Consider the following 24061-nt stretch of genomic DNA (forward strand, 5'->3'; position numbering starts at 1 on the left):
GCTATAAACATTGGGGTACAGATGGCCCTTCTTTTCACGACATCTGTATCTTTGGGGTAAATACCCAGGAGTGCAATTGTAGGGTCATAGGGAAGTTCTGTTTTTAATTTCTTGAGGAATCTCCACACTGTTCTCCAAAGAGGCTGCACCAACTTGCATTCCCACCAACAGTGTAAGAGGGTTCCCCTTTCTCCACATCCTCTCCAACACATGTTCTTTCCTGTTTTGTTAATTTTGGCCATTCTAACTGGTGTAAGGTGATATCTCAATGTGGTTTTCATTTGAATCTCCCTGAGGGCTAATGATGATGAACATTTTTTCATGTGTCTGATAGCCATTTGTATGTCTTGATGGGAGAAGTGTCTGTTCATATCTTCTTCCCATTTTTTGATATGTTTGCCTGTTTTGTGTGTGTTGAGTTTGAGGAGTTCTTTATAGATCCTGGATATCAACCTTTTGTCTGTACTGTCATTTGCAAATATTTTCTCCCATTCCATAGGTTGCCTCTTTGTTTTTTTGACTGTTTCCTTTGCTGTGCAGAAGCTTTTGATTTTGATGAAGTCCCAAAAGTTTATTTTCGCTTTTGTTTCCTTTGCCTTTGGAGACATATCTTGAAAGAAGTTGCTGTGGCTGTTATCGAAGAGATTAGTGCCTATGTTCTCCTCTAGGACTCTGATGGATTCCTGTCTCACGTTGAGGTCTTTTATCCATTTTGAGTTGATCTTTGTATATGGTGTAAGAGAATGGTCGAGTTTCATTCTTCTACATATAGCTGTCCAGTTTTCCCAGCACCATTGATTGAAGAGACTGTCTTTTTTCTACTGTATATTTTTTCCTGTTTTGTCGAAGATTAATTGACCATAGAGTTGAGGGTCCATATCTGGGCTCTCTACTCTGTTCCACTGGTCTATGTGTCTGTTTTTATGCCAGTACCATGCTGTCTTGGTGATCACAGCTTTGTAGTAAAGCTTGAAATCAGGTAACGTGATGCCCCCAGCTTTATTTTTGTTTTTCAATATTTCCTTAGCAATTCGGGGTCTCTTCTGATTCCATACAAATTTTAGGATTGTTTGCTCCAGCTCTTTGAAGAATACCAGTGGAATTTTGATCAGAATATCATTAAAAGTATAGATTGCTCTAGGCAGTATAGACATTTTAACAATGTTTATTCTTCCGATCCAAGAGCATGGAATGGTCTTCCATCTTTTTGTGTCTTCTTCAATTTCTTTCATGAGTGTTCTGTAGTTCCTCAAGTACAGATCCTTTACCTCTTTGGTTAGGTTCATTCCCAGGTATCTTATGGTTCTTGGTGCTATAGTAAATGGAATCGATTCTCTAATTTCCCTTTCTGTATTTTCATTGTTCATATATAAGAACGCCAGTGATTTCTGTACATTGACTTTGTATCCTGCCATGTTGCTGAATTGCTGTATGAGTTCTAGTAGTTTGGGGGTGGAGTCTTTTGGGTTTTCCATATAAAGAATCATGTCATCTGCGAAGAGAGAGAGTTTGACTTCTTCATTACCAATATGGATACCTTTTATTTCTCTTTGTTGTCTGATTGCTGTTGGTAGGACTTCTAATACTATGTTGAACAAGAGTGGTGAAAGTGGGCATCTTTGTCTTGTTCCTGATCTCAACAGGAAGGCTGCAAGCTTTTTCCCATTGAGGATGATATTTGCCGTGGGTCTTTCATAGATAGATTTGATGAGGTTCAGGAATGTTCCCTCTATCCCTATACTTTGAAGCGTTTTAATCAGGAACGGATGCTGGATTTTGTCAAATGTTTTTTCTGCATCAATTGAGAGGACCATATGGTTCTTCTCTCTTGTCATATTAATTTGTTCTGTCACATTGATTGATTTGCGAATGTTGAACCATCCTTGTAGCCCAGGGATGAATCCCACCTGATCATGGTGGATAATCTTTTTAATGTGCTGTTGGATCCTGTTGGCTAAGGTCAATAATCACTCTCAATGTGAATGCCCTAAATGCACCCATAAAATGGCACAGGGTTGCAGATTGGATAAAATGACAGGATCCATCCATATGTTGTCTACAAGAGACCCATTTTGAACCTAAAGATACACCCAGACTAAAAGTGGAGGGATGGAGAAGCATCTTTCATGCCAATGGGCCTCAAAAGAAGGCTGGGGTAGCGATTCTCATATCAGATAAATTAGACTTCAAACTAAAGACTGTAGTCAGAGATGGAGAAGGACACTACATAATTCTTAAAGGGACTATCCACCAAGATATCTAACAATTGTAAATATCTATGCTCCCAATATGGGAGCAGCCAATTACTTAAGAAAACTGTTAGTCAAGATAAAGAGTCATATTGATATGAATACACTAATCGTAGGAGATCTTAACACGCCTCTCTCAGAAATAGACAGATCATCGAAGCAGAAAATCAATAAAGAAACAAGAGCATTGAATGACACATTGGACTAGATGGACTTCATAGATATATACAGAACATTCTACCCTAATACAACAGAATACTCATTCTTCTCAAGTGTACATGGAACCTTCTCCAGAATAGACCACATACTGGGTCACAAAACAGGACTCAACCAATACCAAAAGACTGAGATTATTCCCTGCATATTCTCAGATCACAATCCTTTGAAACTGGAGCTCAATCACAAGGAAAAGTTCAGAAGGAACTCAAGCACCTGGAAGCTAAAGACCACCTTCCTTAAGAATGCTTGGATCAACCAGGAGATCAAAGAAGAACTGAAACAATTCATGGAAACCAATGAGAATGAAGACACTTCGGTCCAAAACCTATGGGATACAGCAAATGCTGTCCTAAGGGGGAAATACATAGCCATTCAAGCCTCCCTCAAAAAAATTGAAAAATCCAGAATACAACAGCTGTCTCTACACCTTAAAGAACTGGAGAATCAACAACAAATCAAACCAACTCCACACATAAGAAGGGAAATCATCAAGATTAGAGCTGAGATCAATGAGGTAGAAACCAGAGATACAGTAGAACGTATCAATGAAACTAGAAGCTGGTTTTTTGAAAGAATCAATAAGATCGATAAACCATTTGCCACACTAATCCATAACAAAAGAGAGAAAGCCCAAATTCATAAAATTATGAATGAAAAGGGAGAGATCACAACTAACACCAAGGAAGGAGAAACAATCATCAGAAGTTATTATCAACAGTTATATGCCAATAAGCTTAGCAACCTAGATGAAATGGATGCATTCCTGGAAAAATATAAACTACCAAAATTGAACCAGGAAGAAATCGACAACCTGAATAGACTGATATCTAATAACGAGATTGAAGCAGTGATCAAAAACCTCCCAAAAAACAAGAGCCCAGGACCTGACGGATTCCCTGGGGAATTCTACCAAACCTTCAAAGAAGAAATAACACCTATTCTCCTGAAGCTGTTTCAAAAAATTGAAGCAGAAGGAAAACTTCCAGACTCTTTCTATGAAGCCAGCATTACTCTGATCCCCAAACTAGGCAAAGACCCTACCAAAGAGGAGAATTTCAGACCAATATCACTGATGAATATGGATGCTAAGATTCTCAACAAGACCCTGGGATTTTTACTCTATTATCATGACCTGAGCTGAAGGCAGAGGTGGAACCCATTGAGCCATCCAGTTGCCTCCGTTTTCATTTTTTTAAAAACAACATCTAAACCCAGTATGGGGCTTGAATTCAGGATCCCAGGATCAAGAGTTGTATTCTCTACTGACTGAGCCATCCAGGTGCCCCAGTACAAGGTGTTTTTTTTTTTTTTAAATTTTAAATTTTTTAACGATTGGTCAAGTGATTTATATATTATATTTAAACTGTCAAAATAAACAAAAGATTTAATATATACTATGCAAAGTAAGGCTATTTTAGCTTCAAAACATACATAATATGGTAAGCAATAACACAGGAGATAATAAATTTGTGTCTGAACAGTCTCACCTAAATATACATTTCTTTTTTTCCCTAATATTTGGTGGAATCCTACAAGTACAAAATGAGCTTTTGTACCATCAAGATCATGACTGAGCCTTCATATCACACAATCATGGTCATCAGTTATTCGTGCTTACTACTCTTACTGTCCCAGTTATGTTTGGCCAGGTTTTAGAGCACCCATTCACAATACTGCATTTCTGTGTAGAAAAAGCTACCCTGTATTCACCTTCATTTGATTTAATTGCTTTAAATCAATTAGTTACTGTTATATTTTCATAGTACACAGTGCTGACTGGAATTTGAAAATGTGGTATATTCAGGTACTGTTGTTAACAACAGTCACAAAAAAGGGGAAATATTCTACATGGATAACTTGTTTAATAAGCTACAATGAATATGTGAAACTGTAAACAGTGATGTGGAATAATATGTAATGACATAGAAAGATGTCTATGATATAATGTTTAATGAAAAAGAAAGATAAGGGATGCCTGGGTGGCTCAGTCGGTTAAGCGGCTGCCCTTTACTTGGGTCATGGTCCCAGCATCCTAGGATCGATCGGGTCCCGTGATGGGCTCCTTGCTCTGCGGGGAGCCTGCTTGTCCCTCTGCCTCTGCCTGCCACTCTGCCTGCCTGTACTCTCTCTATTTCTCTGACAAATAAATAAAATCTTTAAAAAAATAAAAGAAAGAAAGACACTATAGAGTACTTAGATACCAGAATACCTGACTGACTATGATTTAAAAAAAATAAATAAATAAAAAGAGTAGAAGGGCACCTGAGTAGCTCAGTTGGTTAAGCTGCAGACTCTTGATTTTGGCTCAGGTCATGATCTGAGTGTTGGGATCCAGACTCACCCACTGGGCTCCCTCAGTAGGGAGTCTGCTTAAGAGTTTCCCTCTCTCTTCCTCCACCCCTCTCTACACTCATGCTTGCTTACTCTCTCTCTCTAAAATAAAGTTTAAAAATCTTAAAAAAAAGGAAGAAGAAAGAGTGGACACAAATACATGGTCTAGAAATCTAATGGCTAATTTAAATGTATCCCCAAACTGTATTCCAGCCTGTAATTGAAAACCCCAATAACTGTGACTAAAATAAGATTTATTTCTCTTATAAGAAGAGGGTTGCTAAGACAATCCAGTCCCGGTGAGGAAGCATCATATAGTTAGGGCCCACTCCACTTCTATCTTTACTTTTCATCATTATGATTTTTATCTTCAGTGTAGTCTCATTTAGTATATGGCTTCTGAAGCTCCATTCGTCTTGTCTACATTTCAGATTACTGCATTGGAAAACATGTTTGAGTACTTTATCTTTTTTGGTCAAATAGATGCATAAACATTGGTTCCCACTGATTTCTTATGTGTCACATTTTTATCCCTCTTTTACTTCTAGAGTCTGTCAGATAAATAAATAAAATCTTTAAAAAAAAGTTACCACCAGTAAAATACTACTGTGTTAATAGTAGCTGCTCTATCTACTTTGCCTTGGCATTTCTTCCAGAGGCAGCATTTTCCTTAATTATTGACAGAGGGAGCTTCTTCAGGCAGTGGACATTTAGCTAGATTAATTCAAGGGTTGTAGTGGTTTGTTAGACTACCATAATATGAGAGACAGATTGGGTGGCTTAAACAACAAAAAAAGGTTTTCTCACAGTTGGGAAGCCTAGAAGTTCAAGATCAAGGTGCCAACATGGTTTGTTTCTGTTAAGATCCCTCTTTTTGGCTTGTAAATGGATATCTTCTTGCTGTGTCCTCACATGGCCTTTTTCTCTGTGTCTACAAGTTTTTTAATAACTAAAACTTTGAAAGACATTTTAACAGCTGGTAGGGTAACTAGCATCTTTATCCTTTTAGTGATGGTTTTTATAAAATTAAAGACCTACTTGAAAAATTTGGTCAGAGTTGTCATTTTCCGCCTTACCAAACTTGTATTTATAGCTTTCTTGTTCTTAATCAGTTATAGCAAATATAAAATAAGTGCTTTTTCATAATGGTTAAATACCAACAATTGATTTTAGTTTTCATATATATTTATGTTTTTCATCATGGTTTGTGGCACTATTTTGTCTTAGAACTAAAATCGTAAAGTGGATTTTTCCTTATGAAGAAAGTGACGTCATTGCAAGCAGTTTGTTATTTACCTACAGACTCTCACAAGCTTGAATCAGATGATTATTTTGACAGGGGAAAAAGGCATTCCAACCACCAAACTATCTTAGAATCTGAGTGACTGCTGCGCCAATACCACATTATCCCATAATATGGTTGAAAAGTATCTGACACATTTCAGTGTCAAATCATTAAATCCTACTACCCTCTAGTTTTCTGGGATAACATTGCCTCCTTGTCTGAGGCAATGGAAGTTTTTTCTATACTAAAAACATGTTTTTTCCTCTAGTCCATTATTGACATGGCAGCAGATGCTCAGCCCCTGGTGGAAAGTCAACTAGTACCTTGAGGACTATTTCTCAGTTTTTTTTAGAACCTGTCTCCTCCTGGGTGCATTGCAGGATACCAGTATTTTTCAAGCATTTTTCCCACTCTACCCTGACCTTTGGCTGGTTTTATTTTATGTGTTTTGCAAACATTGCCCTATTAAGGTAAGCCCTTTGAGGCTATTGTTAGCTCTGGACTCCAGTCTGAATTGTCTGTATAAGGGTGAGTAAGTCTGAGTGTTCGGTCCCTTAATTTTAAAAGGAAGCTACTATCTATTTTTATTGCAGGATTCTTGTGAAATTCATGTATATGATAGTTTTCTCAACTATTCAGTGCTATAAGAAGTTTAAACATCGGTATTATTATCATAAGGACAGCTCTTTTGTAGTGAGGCAGTGATTAGTCCAGGAGTCATAAAAACGACCAGCAAAACACATTGCCTTTTCTTAATTTGAATGTTCTGTTCTTTATTCGACCTTATTAATATGTCTTAAGTATTGACTTCTAATCTTTTGGGAGTAGTCAAATTATGTTTTGAAACACGCTTGTCTACTCCAGCAGTTTCCTCTGTTTATATAATGACATTTGTCTGATGAAAGAGATTATGCATTTAGTATTTTGAAAATAGGTTAAAGAGTGAGATCAGTTTTCATTTTAAATGCTTACACAATTTAAATGAAAGTGGTGCCATTATATAAAACAATAGAGAAGTTAATGTTTTCCCTTTTTGTTTCCAATTTAGAGGTGGTAGTGATTTTATTTTGCTGTTTGTTTTTTTTTCTCAACACAAGCTTTAGGCTCATTGTGGGGCTTGAACTCATGGCCCCATGTTCAAGAGTTACATACTCTTACAGACTAAGTAGCCAAGCACCACTAGAGGTGGTAGTGATTTTATATGGAAGCCAATGGGCAGGAAACCATTAAACTGATTTGGAAATATTATGTAGATACCTTGAAGGCAACTGGTTTAATGTTTGCACAGCTAGAAATTGTCAATTTGTTTAACAACACAGGGAAGTTTTTATAACCCTGGAATAATAGGGGGATTTTGGATGTTTATATGTTTGAATTTATCATTGCTCTCACTTATTGAATTATTTCAATTTTAGTAACCCTTCTCTTAATTTCTGCACATTCCCTATATTGTTTTTCTTTATTTCCCCCTAAAATGAGCTGGTTTTTTAAAAGTCTTTTTTCCTCAGCTTTATCGAGGTATGACTAACAAATAAAAATTGTATATATTTAAGGTATATAACATGATGTTTTGATATACATATACATTGTGAAGTGATTACCACAGTCAAGCTAATTAATATATCCATCGCCCCACATAGTTAACACTTTTTGTTTTTGAGAAAAATTAATATTTCTCATAGTAGATTTCAAGTATACAGTATTTTTAGCTATAGTCACCATGCTGTAAATCTCCAGATAGTCATTCTACATAACTGAAACTTTTACCTTTTTTAAAAAGTTTTTTTTTAAAGATTTTATTTATTTGAGAGAGAGAGAGAGAGAGTGCATGAGCAGGGGAGAGAAACAGAGGGAGAGGGAGAAGCAGATTCCCCACTGAGCAGGGAGCCAATGCAGGGCTCAATCCCAGGACCCTGAGATCACAACCCAAGTCCAAGGCAGACGTTTAACTGGCTGAGCCACCCAGGTGTTCCCTAAAGTTTTTATTTAAATTCCAGTTAGTTAACATACAGTGTAATATTAGTTTCAGGTATACAGTATAGTGATTTAACACTTAATATAACACCCAGTGCTCATGACAAAAAGTGCCATCCTTAATCCCTGTCACCTATTCCACCACCCACTTTCCTTCTGGTAAACATTAGTTCATTTTCTATAGTTGAGTCTGTTGGTTTTTTTTTTTTTTTTTACTCTCTGATCATTTGTTTCTTAAATTCCATCTCTGAGTGAAATCATTTTGTATTTATCTTTCTCTGAGTTATTTTGCTTGGCATAGTACTCTCTAGCTCTGTCTCTGTCCATGTTGTTGCAAATGGCAAGATTTCACTCTTTTTTATGGCTGAGTAATATTCCTGTGTGTGTGTGTGTGTGTGTGTGTGTGTGTGCATGCACTATATCTTCTTTATTCATTCATCAGTTGATGGGCATTTGGACGCATTCCATAATTTGGATATTGTTGAGAATGCTGCTGTAAACATTGGGGTGCGTGTATCCCTTTGAATTAGTGTTTTTATATTCTTTGGAAAAATAGCCAGTAGTGCGATTGTTGGCTCATAGAATAGTTCTGTTTTTAAGTTTTTGAGAAATCTCCATACTGTTTTCCAGAGTGGCTTCACCAGTTTGCATTCCCATCAACAGTTTCTCCATGTCCTCACCAATACCTATTGTTTCTTGAGTTAATTTTAGCCATTTTGACTTGTGTGAGGTGATATTTCATTGTAGTTTTATTTCAATTTCCCTGATGATGAATGAGAAACATTGTACCCTTTGACCAACATTTCTTCATTTCCCCCACCCCCCTGGGCCCTGGGAATCACCCTTCTAGTCTCTACTTCTGAGTTAGACTTTTTTAGTTTCTACATATAGGAGAGATCATGCAGTTTTTGTCTTTCTGTGTCTGGCTTATTTCACTTAGCATAATGTCTACCAGGTTCGTTCATTTATTTTCCTTTAAAAATATTTTTTAAAAAAGATTTTATTTATTTGAGAAAGAGAGCAGAGCAAGAGAGAGAGAACAAGTACATGGTGGGGAGGGGCAGAGGGAGAGGGAGAAGCAGACTCCCCACTAAGCAGGGAGCCCAACGTGGGTCTTGATCCCAGGACCCTGGGATCATGACCTGAGCGGAGGGTAGATGCTTAACCGACTACACCACTCAGGCATCCCTTAAAAATTCTTATAATAAAATAATTTAGTCCAACAAAGTGTATAGGAAACCCTATAACATAAGTATGTATCAATTACACAGCCTAAGAATTTGAACAGTATATGTATAGTTGAAATTCCCCTTCGTGCTCAGTTTCATCCCTTCCTCCTTCCCCAAACTCCTAAATTTGGCATTTGTCATTCCCATGCAAAATTTTATATTTTGACTAACATTACTACATATGCATGCATACAGAAATAATATATCGTATTGTTTTAAGTTCCTAGACTTTTGTATTCTTGTGAAATCTTTTTTCAAATTTTTAAACATTTTTTTTAGTTAGAGCGAGAGAGAGCATGAGTGGGGAGCAGTGGCAGAAGGAGAGGGAGAAGACTTCCTGCTGGGTGGGGAGGCCAACATGGGACTTGATTGCAGGTCCCTGGGATGATGACCTGAGCCAAAGGCAGGTGTTAAACTGACTGAGCCACCTAGGTACTCTCTTGTGAAACTTTTCTTATTGCCTCAGCTATGTTAATTAGATTTATCTATGCCGTTGCTCATAGTTCTAGTTTTTCAACTTCTGTCCTATGGACATTTGGGGCTAGATAATACTTTGTTGTGAGTGGGTTTCTTTTTTTAAACATTTACTTATTTTTGATTGAGGGAGAGAGAGTGTTCATGTGTGAGCAGGGGGAGGGGCAGAGGGAGGGAGAAAGAATCTCAAGCAGACTCCCCCACTGAGTGTGGAGTCCCATGCAGGGCTCTATTTCACAATGCTGAGATCATTACCTGAGCATAAATCAAGTCGGATGCCCACCTGACTGAGCCACCCAGGCGCCCCTGTGAATGAATTTCTTGTCTATTAAGGATGTTTAGTGGTATTCCTGGCCTCTAGATGCCAGTAGCAGCTCCCCCTAATTCCTCTTCGCCACCCAGTTATAACCAAAAATGTCTCCAGACTTTGCCAGGTGTCCTTTTGGTGGTAATCTCCCCTCCCCACAGTGAGAACCGTTATTTTAGTTCATTAATTTTAACTACTGTATCATTCAGTATCTCTCTCTCTCTCTCACACACACACACACACACACACACACACACATACTCTACCACCACCACCTATTTGTCTATTTTCTGATTGATAGACATCTAGGTTATTGCCAGAGTTTTAACTATCAGGAACACTGTTGCAATGAGCATTCTTGTTCATGTTTTCTCTGCACATGTGTGAGACTTTGTGTATGGTGATATGCCTAGGAGTGAAAATGTTAAGTTCTAGTATATGCATATCTTCAGCTCTAGCAGATAATGTCAAACAGGTTCCGTAATAGTTGTACTAATTTACACTCTCACCAGCTGAATAGGAAAGATCCTGTCACTCCATATCCTTACTGACACATGATATTGCTAGATTTTGAAATTTTTATCTACCTGATGGCTGTAAATGATATTCATTGTGGCTTTAATTTGCATTATCTTAATTACAGCTTATTAATCCAGAAGTCGTTCCAAAATTATGAAGACTAATTATTTTAGGAGGATTAAAAATAATATTTAAGTTTCTGTGATCAGCTTTAAGAAGTGGTTTTGAGCAGACTTCATATATATGTGTCATGTTTGTACTCAATTCACTGAGTCTCTGTTTCTAAACCAGACATAATGATCCAGTCATAATGCTGTTCTTCCTCTTAGGAAATGTTATTACTAATGGTGATTACAATGTGTGTTTAGGGAGTGGCTCCAAATACTTTAATAACCCTTATTTTCCTCACTGTTATTGGTTCCTGTTGTTCTCAGAGTTGCTGCATTCCTAATTGCTGCATGCCAGATTTGTTCTTTGATATTGTGATCTCCCAGAAGCCTACGCTTTACTATACCATATTAATTGTTTATGCTCATACTTTGTTTTCTGAGTCATTTTGCTAAATACAATGGGAGGTTACAAAAGATGTTCCTGACTTTGTACCTATCCTTGAGACATTTATTTGTTTTTTAATTTTTTTTTAAAGATTTTATTTATTTGACAGAGAGAGATCACAAGTAGATGGAGAGGCAGACAGAGAGAGAGGAGGAAGCAGGCTCCCTGCTGAGCAGAGAGCCCGATGCGGGACTCGATCCCAGGACCCTGAGATCATGACCTGAGCCGAAGGCAGCGGCTTAACCCACTGAGCCACCCAGGCGCCCTATCCTTGAGACATTTAAAATTCAAAAGATGGACATTGCATTTGTTACAAAATCAGTTAGAGTTGTATATATAGGAGTAGCATGAGGTAGATGGAATTCTTCTGAGCTTTTTCGTGTAAAGGCCAGTTTAAGTAGTTTTGAAGAAAAAATTCAGGTGAATTATGAAGTTAGGAGGAAAAATATATTATTCGTAGATGGTTTAACATGCTTAAATTAGGATTTAGCCATAAATGTGGCTGTATTAATGTAATTTTCATTTGTGCTCAGAAATTCCTTCTTCCCCAATAAATACTTCCAGGTGAATTATTTTTTAAAAGATTTTATTTATTTATTTGCCAGAGAGAGATAGCATGCACAATCAGAGGGAGCAGCAGGCAAAGGGAGAAGCAGGAGAGAGAAGCAGGCTTCCCACTGAGCAGGGAGCCCAATATGGGGCTTGATCCCAGGACCCTGGGATCATGACCTGAACTGAAGGCAGATGCTTAACCGACTGAGCCACCCAGGCATCCCTATCCAGTTACTTTAAAAGGGCCTTTCTGCTTGGTCTCTCTCAGTTCCTCAGTGAGCCTGAGAGATGCTCCAGTACTTTGGTCTGGGACATACCTCATAATAAAACTGTATTTCGGTTTTACATTTCTAAATAAACACACAATCTGGCCTTCATCTGCTGAATGTATTATAGTCCAAAAGTTTGTTACCAGTTCTGTTGTTTGAACTTGACATTTTCCAGTAGAATAATTCAGTTTTGGTAGTATGCCTTGATCAATCTTCAAAAGCCCAGTTTGACCCATAACATATCTGAGCTATGCAGTACTAAGTCTGAGTGCTCTGTCCTGGAGGCAGGTATGCATGCGCTACAAGAGGAAAGAGAGTGTCTCCTTTTTAAGAGCGAGGGCTGACTGTGGACAGCATTTTGATAGGATATGTTTGTTTTAGACGTTACTCTACTTTCCTTTTTATACCCATTACTGCTACGAAGAGGGACCCTCTCCCTAGTCCCTGATGCCTTTATGTTGCCCTTCAGTACCTCACCTCCTGTCCTATCTAGGCTTCACAGGTATTAGGAGGTATAATTCTAGCTATGAGTCCCTTAAACTAGCAAAGTGGAGCTTGTATTTTAAAAAGAGAATATAGTGTCTCTTAAGGCAACTGACCCGGATTCCTCAAAACTCATTTCATGGGAGAAAACAGATAGGGGAGGGATTGTTTTAGATTAAATGAGACTAAAAGAAACATAACCAAATTCAGTGTGTGAACTTTGTCTGGATCCTGATTTGGGAAAAATAAAAGCTGTAAAAGATGTTCTTGGGACATTTGAGAAAATTTATTAGCACCACACTCTAACCAATTGAGCTAACCGGCCTCTTGGGAAAATTTAAATAGAGAATTTGTATTAGATGATGTACAATAATTAATTCTCTTAGCTTTGATAGTAATAGTGTGGTTATGTAGGAGTTCTTATTCTTTGAAAGTGAATGCTGGAGTATTATGATTCCTAAAACTACATTCAAATGTTTTAGAAAAAACAAGGCAAATATAGCAAAATTCAACCATTGTTGAATTCATGCAGAGGATATACAGATAGATGTTCATTGTACTATTACAGATTTTATGTGTGGTTGAAATTTTTCATAATAAAAGTTCAGGGAAAAAGGGAATATATATTAATATAATTTCTAAATCTTGAATATTCACGATACTGAATTCAGGCATATGGAGATTTTTTTTTTTTTTTTGATCTGCAGTAGCTAGTTATAGTTCCTCTAAACTAATTCAGATCTCCTACTTCTTCCCTTATTTCACTTATCATTCATACAAAGATTCAGATTTTGTCCTATTGTCAGCAGCAGCTCTGGCTAGAGGAAGGAAGATAGAGTTTCATAAGGCAGTGACAACTTATTTTTACATGTAGATTGTAAATCATAGATTATCAGAATGTAAACATCTTTGGCAGTATGCTTCATTAGATATCATGATTTTTTTTTTTTGACCTTGAATAAAGGCTGCTTCATGTCATTAAAAACAAAAATCAGACAAAATGTATTTCTGTACATTGAATAACTATTGTAAGTCTCTGTAAAAATAGGTAATAATTTAATACTGGTTTAAGAAGTAGTAATGGAGATACCTGAATTGTTAACTATCGCGTTTGTAATAGCTTTAGCTGTAACTTTAAAAGCAAATAACATGGGAGTGCCTGGCTGGCTCAGTCAGTAGAGAATGTGACTCTTGACTTCAGGTTCATGGGTTTGAGTCCCACATTGGGTGTAGAGATTACAAAAATAAAATAAATAAAATTACAAAAAATAAAAGTAAACAACACAAGGCTTCCGGTTATGGAATGAATAAGTGTTAGTGGATAAAAGTTATAGTATAGGGAATACAGTCAGTGGTATTGTAATATTGTTGTATGGTGACAAATTGTAGCTGCACTTGTGGTGAGCATAGCATAATGTATAGACCTCTTAAATCACTATGTTGTATACCTGAAACTAATGTGACATTGTGTGTTGATTATACTCCAGTAAAAATAAATATAAAAGATAAACAAAGTAAATAACACAAATAGGCTAATAATTATGAATCAATTTCACATAAAGTCACACTATATATAACTATTCCATAATTAATGCAAATTGAATAAAATTAAGACAGAATGTGGGCTTAGTGATGAATTTTTCTTTCATCTTTTCTTTAAAAAATTTATTTATTTTTAGAGAGAAAAAGCGTGCACTTGCAAGTAAGGGGAGGGGAGATGGAGATGGAGGGGAAGAAAGAGAATCTCAAACAGACTCCCCGCTGAGCATGGACCCAGAAGCAGGGCTTTATCTCATGACCCTGAGATCATGACCTGAGTAGAAATCAAGAGTTAGATGATTTTTTAAAATTGTATCTCCTTTATTTATTTGACAGAGAGGTAGAGCCAGAGAACACAAGCAGAGGGAATGGCAGGGGGAGAGGGATAAGCAGGCTCCATACTGAGCAGGGAGCCTGATGTGGGGCTCCATCACAGGCCCCTGGGATCATGACCTGACCCAAAGACAGATGCTTAACCATCTGAGCCACCCAGGCCCCACAAGAGTCAGATGCTTAGCTAATTGAGCCACCTAGGTACCACTCTTTCAGCTTTTCTATGTTTTTACATTTAAAAATGAATATATAGAAAATAGTATGAAGGTGCCTCAAAAAATTAAAAATAGAACTACCATATTCAGCATTTCCACTTCTGGGTATTTATCCAAAAGACATGAAATCACTGTAGCAAAGATATCTGCACCCCTGCATTATTTACAGTAGCTAAGGTATGGAAAATACTTAAGTGTCCTTCAGTGGGTGAATGGATAAAGTAAGTGTGGTGTATATATACATAATATTATTCAGCCATTAAAAAAGGAAATTGTGGTGGCGCCTGGGTGGCTCAGTGGGATAAAGCCTCTGCCTTCGGCTCAGAACATGATCCCAGGGTCCTGGGATCAAGCCCCACATCAGGCTCTCTGCCCGGCAGGGAGCCTGCTTCCTCCTCTCTCTCTGCCTGCCTCTCTGCCTACTTGTGATCTCTCTCTGTCAAATAAATAAATAAAATCTTTTTTTAAAAAAGGAAATTCTGGGGGCGCCTGGGTGGCTCAGTGGGTTAAGCTGCTGCCTTCGGCTCAGGTCATGATCTCGGGGTCCTGGGATCGAGTCCCGCGTCGGGCTCTCTGCTCGGCAGGGAGCCTGCTTCCTCCTCTCTCTCTCTCTGCCTGCCTCTCTGCCTGCTTGTGATCTCTGTCTGTCAAATAAATAAATAAAATCTTAAAAAAAAAAAAAAAAGGAAATTCTGTGACTGGCAACCATATGGATTAAAAGCATTATGCTAAGTCAGAGGAAGGCAAATTTTATATGAGCTCACTTATATGTGGAATCTTCTGAAACAAACAAACAAACAAACAAACTTATAGATAAAGAGAACAGATTGGTGGGTTGCCAGATGTGGGTGTTGGAGATGGATGAAATGGGTGAAGGTGGTCAAAAGATATAAACTTTAAGTTCTGGGGATATAATATACAGTATGGTGATTATTGTTAACAGTACTGCATGGTATATTTGAAAGCTGCTAAGAGAGTAGATTGTAAAGGTTTCTACCATAAGAAAAAAAAATTTAACTTCATGGTAATTGATGTTAAACTTATGGTGGTAATCATTTCACAATGTATACATGTATCAAATCATTTTGTTGTATACCTAAAACTAATATAATGCTATATATAAGTTATATCTCAATTAAAAAATGACTAGAAGCAACAAAAACGAAATACATTGGACTTCATCAAAATTAAACACTTTTGGGCACCAAAGGACTCTATCAAGATGGTAGAAAGATAACTCACAGAATAGGGGAAAATATTTGGAAATCATATATGTGATTAGAGATTAATATCCAGAATATATAAATAAATTCTGTAACTCAACAAAAAACTCAAAAGCCCAATTAAAAAATGGGTAAAGGAAAAAAAAAGGAGTGCCTGCATGGCTCAGTTTGTTAAGTGTCTGCCTTCATCTCATCATGTTCCTGGGCTGGGATCAAGCCCCATGTGGGGATCCCTGCTGAGCAGGGAGCCCACTTCTCCCTCTCTGCTGCTCCCCCTCCCTCTGCTGCTCCCTCTTCTTGTGCTCTCTCTCTCTATCTCTGTCTCTCAAATAAATAAATAAAATCTTTTAAAAAATGGATAAAGGGCTCACATAGCCATTTCTCCAAAAAAGATATACAAATGGCCAGTAAGCACAAGAAAAGATGTTCAAAATCACTAGTAATCAGGGACATGCAAATCAAAACCACAGTGAGATACCACTTAACATTTACTAGATTGGTTAAAATAAAAAAAAATCAGATAATAACAAGTGTTGGTGAGGAGGTGGAGATATTGGAACCCTCATATGCTGCTAGTAGGACTGTAAAATGGCACAGCTGCTTTGGAAAACTATGGCATTTCCTCAGTTAAAACAGTTCTCAGACCTAGTAGTTCCACTCAAATATTACCCAAGAAAAATGAAAACACAGAAATTTATACATAAGTATTTTTAGGAGCCTTATTCTTAGTAGCCAAAAGACAGGGGCAACCTAAATGTCGACTGATGAATAGATAAACAAAATATAGTATATCCATACTATGGAATATAATTCAGCCGTAAAAAGGAATGAAGCACTGACACATTCTACAACATGGATGAACCTTGAAAACATTATGCTAAGTGAAAGAAGCCAGTCACAAAAGACCACATATTATATGTGATTTCATTCACATGAAATGTCCAGAAGAGAAAAATCTATACAGACACAGAGATTAATGGTTGCCTGGCAGTGGGGGTGGGGGCCTTAGGAGGTGGGAGGGTGATAGCTAAAGATTATCAGGCTTCTTTTTGAGGTGACAGAAATGTTCTAAAATTGACTGTGGTAAAGGTGGCACATACCTGTGAATGTAACTAACGCCTATTGAATTTTACACCTTAAATGTGTGAATTATATGTGAATTGTATTTCAATAAAGCTGTTTAAAAAATGGTTCTGGGAGAAGCTGACATCCAATGTAAAAGAATGTAACTTGGATCCCTGCTGCACACCATGTACAAGAATTAACTCAAATGGATTTAAAGACCTAAATGTAAGAGTGAGACTACCAAACTCTTAGAACATAGAAGTAAATATTCATGGCTTTCAGTGTGGCAGTGGTTTCTTATATATAGGACATCATAAGCACAAACAACAAAAGAAAAATTGATAAATTTGGTTTCATAAAAATTAAGGTTTTTTTTGTTTCAAAGGATGCCATCAAGAAAGTGAAAAAAAAAAAACGGAGTACAGATTGTTAAACCTTAAAAATATTATGCTAAGTGAAGGAATTTCAGACACAAAGTCCACACATATTGAATGAATCCATTTTTATGAAATTACCAGGATGGACAAATCCATGGAGATAGGAAGTAGATTCATTTTTGCCAGTAGATGTAAGAGGACTGAGGAATGACTGTAGATGATGGGTATGGAGTTTCTTTTGGGGGTAATGAAAATGTTCTGCAGTTACATAGTCATGATGGTTGCATATCCTTGTGAATATGACTAAAAAACACTGAATTGTTTGTCTTAGGGTGAATTTTATAGTGTATGAATTATATCTCAAAGAAGAATATATATATAATGAAAAATATGTGCTAAAAACCAATTAACATTTGGAAACAATTTATCCCCAAGGAAATTCTGTGGTTTTAGCTATTTGGAAATTATATTGGTGGTCCGCTTGTTCAAAGCTCCAGTGAAATCAGTCAAAGTAAGAAGAATCTACTTATTTGCTTTGTTAGAAGCAGAGGATGAGATTCAGCAGCAATTTCTGTTTGTTTCTCTGAGCTTAGCAAAGCTGAGATGATGTAGTAATTATTTTTATTCTACATGGAATAAATTTATTGCAAAGAAATATTTTAGTAATTGTTTTTTGTAAATTTAATTTATTTTGAATTGGTTTTGTATTTACATAATTCAAAATGCAGAAGCATTAGTTCAGAGGTAACTAATGTTATGATTATTTGTGAGTCCTTCTAGAGATATTTTTACACAGTGTTTTGATTTTTTTTTTAAGATTTTATTTATTTATTTGACAGACAGAGATCACAAGTAGGCAGAGAAGCAGGCAGAGAGAGAGGAGGAAGCAGGCTCCCCGCCGAGGAGAGAGCCCAATGTGGGGCTCGATCCCAGGATCCTGGGATCATGACCTGAGCTGAAGGCAGAGGCTTTAACCCATTGAGCCACCCAGGCGCCCCACACAGTGTTTTGATTTTTAAAAAAAATTTCCCTCCTGTAGTTTAGCATTTTTCAAAGAAATGACTTTTAGGGCAAAATAGAGTCAATGTAAATCTTGGTATTTGTAAACCCCCCCCCTTTTTTAAAAAGATTTTATTTATTTATTTGACAGAGAGAGATCACAAGCAGGCAGAGAGGCAGGCAGAGAGAGAGGAGGAAGCAGGCTCCCCGCTGAGCAGAGAGCCCGACGCGGGGCTCAATCCCAGGACCCCAAGATCATGACCTGAGCCGAAGGCAGCGGCTTAACCACTGAGCCACCCAGGCGCCCCGTAAACCCCCTTTTGAGTTCTGTAGTTGGCCATTGTTAATTTTGACAAATAAGTCTAAGAGAAACACTTTGGTGTCTAATTTTTTATTATGGCCACACTACAGGATCTTTATCCAAGGGCATGGAGACCCCCTAATGAATACTGGATTAATTTTATTGGACCCAAGACTTGTATTTTTATTTGTACTTCAATTTTAGGTAATAGCATCTTCATAATAACTGGTTACTTCCTGCTCATCATTGGTTTGGTTACAGTTTTACTTTACTTCAGTATTTGTCTTCTCCCTCATACAAAACGGTACTTTCTACATAATTTGTGATCTTTTCAAAAAGATTTATTTTGAAAATCTATACAATTTGCAAATTATTTACATTGAGCTAATATTCTTCCAAATAAAAATTTTCGCAAGGAAGAAGTCAAATTATCACTCTTCGCAGATGATATGATACTATATGTGGAAAACCCAAAAGACTCCACTCCAAAACTGCTAGAACTTATACAGGAATTTAGTAAAGTGTCAGGATATAAAATCAATGCACAGAAATCAGTTGCATTTCTCTACACCAACAGCAAGACAGAAGAAAGAGAAATTAAGGAGTCAATCCCATTTACAATTGCATCCAAAACCATAAGATACCTAGGAATAAACCTAACCAAAGAGACACAGAATCTATACTCAGAAAACTATAAAGTACTCATGAAAGAAATTGAGGAAGACACAAAGAAATGGAAAAATGTTCCATGCTCCTGGATTGGAAGAATAAATATTGTGAAAATGTCTATGCTACCTAAAGCAATCTACACATTTAATGCAATTCCTATCAAAGTACCTCCATCTTTTTCAAAGAAATGGAACAAATAATGCTAAAATTTATATGGAACCAGAAAAGACCTAGAATAGCCAAAGGGATATTGAAAAAGAAAGCCAACGTTGGTGGCATCACAATTCCAGACTTCAGGCTCTATTACAAAGCTGTCATCATCAAGAGAGCATGGTACTGGCACAAAAACAGACCCATAGATCAATGGAACAGAATAGAGAGCCCAGAAATAGACCCTCAACTCTATGGTCAACTCATCTTCGACAAAGCAGGAAAGAATGTCCACTGGAAAAAAGACAGCCTCTTCAATAAATGGTGCTGGGAAAATTGGACAGCCACATGCAGAAAAATGAAATTGGACCATTTCCTTACACCACACACGAAAATAGACTCAAAATGGATGAAGGACCTCAATGTGCGAAAGGAATCCATCCAAATCCTTGAGGAGAACACAGGCAACAACCTCTTCGACCTCTGCCGCAGCAACATCTTCCTAGGAACAACGCAAAAGGCAAGGGAAGCAAGGGCAAAAATGAACTATTGGGATTTCATCAAGATCAAAAGCTTTTGCACAGCAAAGGAAACAGTTAACAAAATCAAAATACAACTGACAGAATGGGAGAAGATATTTGCAAACGACCTATCAGATAAAGGACTAGTGTCCACAATCTATAAAGAACTTAGCAAACTCAACACCCAAAGAACAAATAATCCAATCAAGAAATGGGCAGAGGACATGAACAGACATTTCTGCAAAGACGACTTCCAGATGGCCAACAGACACATGAAAAAGTGCTCCATATTACTCGGCATCAGGGAAATACAAATCAAAACCACAATGAGATATCACCTCACACCAGTCAGAATGGCTAAAATCAACAAGTCAGGAAATGACAGATGCTGGCGAGGATGCGGAGAAAGGGGAACCCTCCTACACTGTTGGTGGGAATGCAAGCTGGTGCAGCCACTCTGGAAAACAGCATGGAAGTTCCTCAAAATGTTGAAAATAGAACTGCCCTATGACCCAGCAATTGCACTATTAGGTATTTACCCTAAAGATACAAACGTAGTGATCCAAAGGAGCACGTGCACCCAAATGTTTATAGCAGCAATGTCCACAATAGCCAAACTATGGAAAGAACCTAGATGTCCATCAACAGATGAATGGATCAAGAAGATGTGGTATATATACACAATGTAATACTATGCAGCCATCAAAAGAAATGAAATCTTGCCATTTGCGACAACATGGATGGAACTAGAGCGTATCATGCTTAGCGAAATAAGTCAAGCAGAGAAAGACAACTATCATATGATCTCCCTTATATGAAGAAGTGGTGATGCAACATGGGGGCTTAAGTGGTAAGAGAAGAATAAATGAAACAAGATGGGATTGGGAGGGAGACAAACCATAAGTGACTCTTAATCTCACAAAACAAACTGAGGGTTGCTGGGGGGAGAGGGTTTGGGAGAAGGGGGTGGGATTATGGACATTGGGGAGGGTATGTGTTTTGGTGAGTGCTGTGAAGTGTGTAAACCTGGTGATTCACAGACCTGTACCCCTGGGGATAAAAATATATGTTTATAAAAAATAAAAAATTAATTAAAAAAATAAAAATAAATTACCCCCCCCCAAAAAAAATTTTCCAAATGTCCACATAATTAAACATCTTCTAATTAATACCCCCTAATTTACCTAAACATGAGTAATTTGTAGTGCTCTAAGAGGCCCTCAGATCTGCACTGGGAAGTCTCTCTTTTTTCTGAATAATTTCTTTTTCTTTTAAAGACTTTATTTATTTATTTGACAGACAGAGATCACAAGTAGGCAGAGAGGCAGGCAGAGAGAGAGGAAGGGAAGCAGGCTCCCTGCTGAGCAGAGAGACCCATGCGGGGTTCAATCCTAAGACCCTGGGATCATGACCTGAGCCCAAGACAGGGGCTTTAACCCACTGAGCCACCCAGGCGCCTTCTTTATTCTCTTTATTATTCTACTGTTTTGGAAGCTTTATATTCTATTTCTAGTCTTCTACTGGTTACCCTTAAATTTTTAACATGTATTCTTTTTTCTAAATTAAATTTGTGTGTGTGTGTGTGTGTGTTCCAAAATTCATTGTTTATGCACCACACCCAGTGCTCCATCATGCCATACGTGCCCTCCTTAATACCCACCACCAGGCTCACCCAACCCCCCCACCCTTCTCCCCTCCAAAACCCTCAGTTTCAGTTTGTTTCTCAGAGTCCACAGTCTCTCATGGTTTGTCTCCCCCTTTGATTTTCCCCAACTCCCTTCTCCTCTCCATCTCCCAGTGTCCTTCATGTTATTCCTTATGCTCCACAAGTAAGTGAAACCATAATTGACTCTCTCTGCTTGACTTATTTCACTCAAAATCTAAGGTTTATCTCTTTTTTAACATTCCAAATAAGAACAGGATTCTCAGAATGCCTCAGCTATAAACTCCCTTCCCTATTATTGTTTTCTATTATTTCAGGTCTACTGTGTGTATTTGAAAAGATAATATATCCTGTTACAAAATTTAAAAGATACAGAAGAGACTAGATCTTAATTGTTATCACCACACAAAAAAAATGACAAGTGATGTGATAGAGGTGTTAGCTAATGGTGGTAATCCTATTACTACACACACACACACACAGACACATGCGCGTATCAAACCAACACATTGTACACCTTAAACTTATACCATGTTATGTCAATTATATCTCAACTTTAAAAAGAGGTATAAAAGGTTATATACTAAACATTCTTTTTTCCACCCTTATCCCCTAACCATTTAGTTCCTCTCACCAGAGGAAACACTGTTTCCATGGGATATATTAGGTTGATTTATATGAAAATGGCAGTATTTGACTATTTTGATATGCAACAATGGCAATTTCACGTGATTCAAATTAGTTATTAATGGGGACAAAAGATTCTTGCCTTCATACAATTTTCATTCCTGTGGTACATGTATTAGTTAATTATTGCTGTGTAAGAAATTACCTAAAAATTCAGTGGCTAGGGGCACCTGGGTGGCTCAGTGGGTTAAGCCTCTGCCTTCGGCTCAGGTCATGATCTCAGGGTCCTGGGATTGAGTCCCGCATCAGGCTCTCTGCTCAGCAGGGAGCCTGCTTCCCTCTCTCTCTCTCTCTGCCTGCCTCTCCGTCTACTTGTGATCTCTCTCTGTCAAATAAATAAAATCTTAAAAAAAATTCAGTGGCTTGAAACAATAAGCATTTATGGTCTTGGAATTTTTGTGAGTCATAAATATGGGAGTGATTTGCTGGGTGGTTCTGGTTCAGGGTATTTCACAAGATTGTAGTCAGTATGTTTACTGGAGCCTCAGGCATCTAAAGGCTTAATTAAGTCTGAAATACCAGCTTCTAAGATGGTTCACTCACAGGGCTGTTGACAGGAGGCCTCAATTTCTTGCCACGTGAACCACTCCCTAAGGCTGCTTGAGTGTCCTTATGATATGGCAGATGGCTTCCCCCAGCTTGGGCCATTCAAGAGAAAAGACAAGGAGGAATCCACAGTGACTTTTACCCCTCTCCCATAGTGCCTGCCTTTTATGATCCAGTCTTGGGAGTTATACCTTGTCTATTCCACCATATTTTGTTGGAAACCAAGTCATTGAGTACAGGTCACACTCAAGGGAAAGTAGTTAAATTCCACCTCATTTTTCTTTTTTTGAAGATTTTATTTATTTGCTAGAGAGAAAGTGAACAAACAAGTGAGAGAGAGGGAGAGAGGGAGAACACAAGCAGAGGGAGAGGGAGAAGCAGACTCCCTGCTGAGCAGAGAGCCTGAGGACCTGAGCCAAAGGCAGATGCTTAACCGACTGAGTCACCCAGGCGCCCCAAATTCCACCTTTTGAAAGGAGTAACAAAGAATTTGTGAGCACATTTTGAAACCACCATAGGAAAGCAGGTAATGAGCAATGAACACAGTAAGTAAATTATGGAGTATATTAGAAGATAAGTTCTATGAAAAAAAAAGACAAAATAGAGCAGATGTAAGGGGAATCAGAGTGGATATGTATGGAAGGGATGTGGATTGCAATTTTAAGCAGCGTGGTCAGTGTAAAACTCATTATGGGGATTCGATTTGAGTAAAGGCTTCAAAGAGATGAAGTTAGCTAAGCAGGTATCTGGAAGAAGAAAGTCTATTCCAAGGGAATAGCTAAAGCAGTGGTCCTGAGATGAGACTGAAATGAGAAAAGAATGCTGACTATGTTTTATTTGTAGAATAATTTCAGTTGAGAAATTGGGGGGAAAGTTGAGGAAGGATTATTTCCATGACTGAAATTAGTGAGTTCATTGTTTCTAATAGGAATGTAAAGAAGAAATCAAGATGGATCGAAGTATGCGTGTGGATTCAGTCACCATCTCTGTTGAGGGAATGACATGTAGTTCCTGTGTTTGGACCATTGAGCAGCGGATTGGAAAACTGAAGGGTGTACATCATATTAAAGTAAGTTAGTCTTTGGAAATAAGTAAAGTCAAATGTTGATTGGAATTCTAGAAAATTACTTTATTTTTTTTAAAAGATTTTATTTATTTATTTGAGAGAGAGAGACAGTGAGAGAGAGCATGAGCGAGGAGAAGGTCAGAGAGAGAAGCAGACTCCCCACGCAGCTGGGAGCCCGATGCGGGACTCGATCCCGGGACTCCGGGATCATGACCTGCGCCAAAGGCAGTCGTCCAACCAACTGAGCCACCCAGGCGTCCC

At 37.8% G+C, this 24061-nt stretch overlaps 1 protein-coding gene across 4 annotated transcripts in view; it reads left to right on the plus strand.

Moving 5' to 3' along the window:
* Window positions 1–24061, plus strand: part of ATP7A (ATPase copper transporting alpha) — a 187575-nt gene that overhangs the window by 34795 nt on the left and 128719 nt on the right. For 3 of the 4 annotated variants that reach the window (XM_059156507.1, XM_059156509.1, XM_059156508.1), the window contains exon 2: window positions 23663–23803. The exons of the other annotated variant lie outside the window; for it this stretch is intronic. In XM_059156507.1, coding sequence (XP_059012490.1) covers window positions 23663–23803 — 141 coding nt within the window. The remainder of the gene's footprint in view (window positions 1–23662; window positions 23804–24061) is intronic. 4 annotated transcript variants of the gene reach the window in all.

The sequence above is a fragment of the Mustela lutreola genome, chromosome X (assembly GCF_030435805.1).
Source record: "Mustela lutreola isolate mMusLut2 chromosome X, mMusLut2.pri, whole genome shotgun sequence".
Lineage (NCBI taxonomy): Eukaryota > Metazoa > Chordata > Mammalia > Carnivora > Mustelidae > Mustela > Mustela lutreola.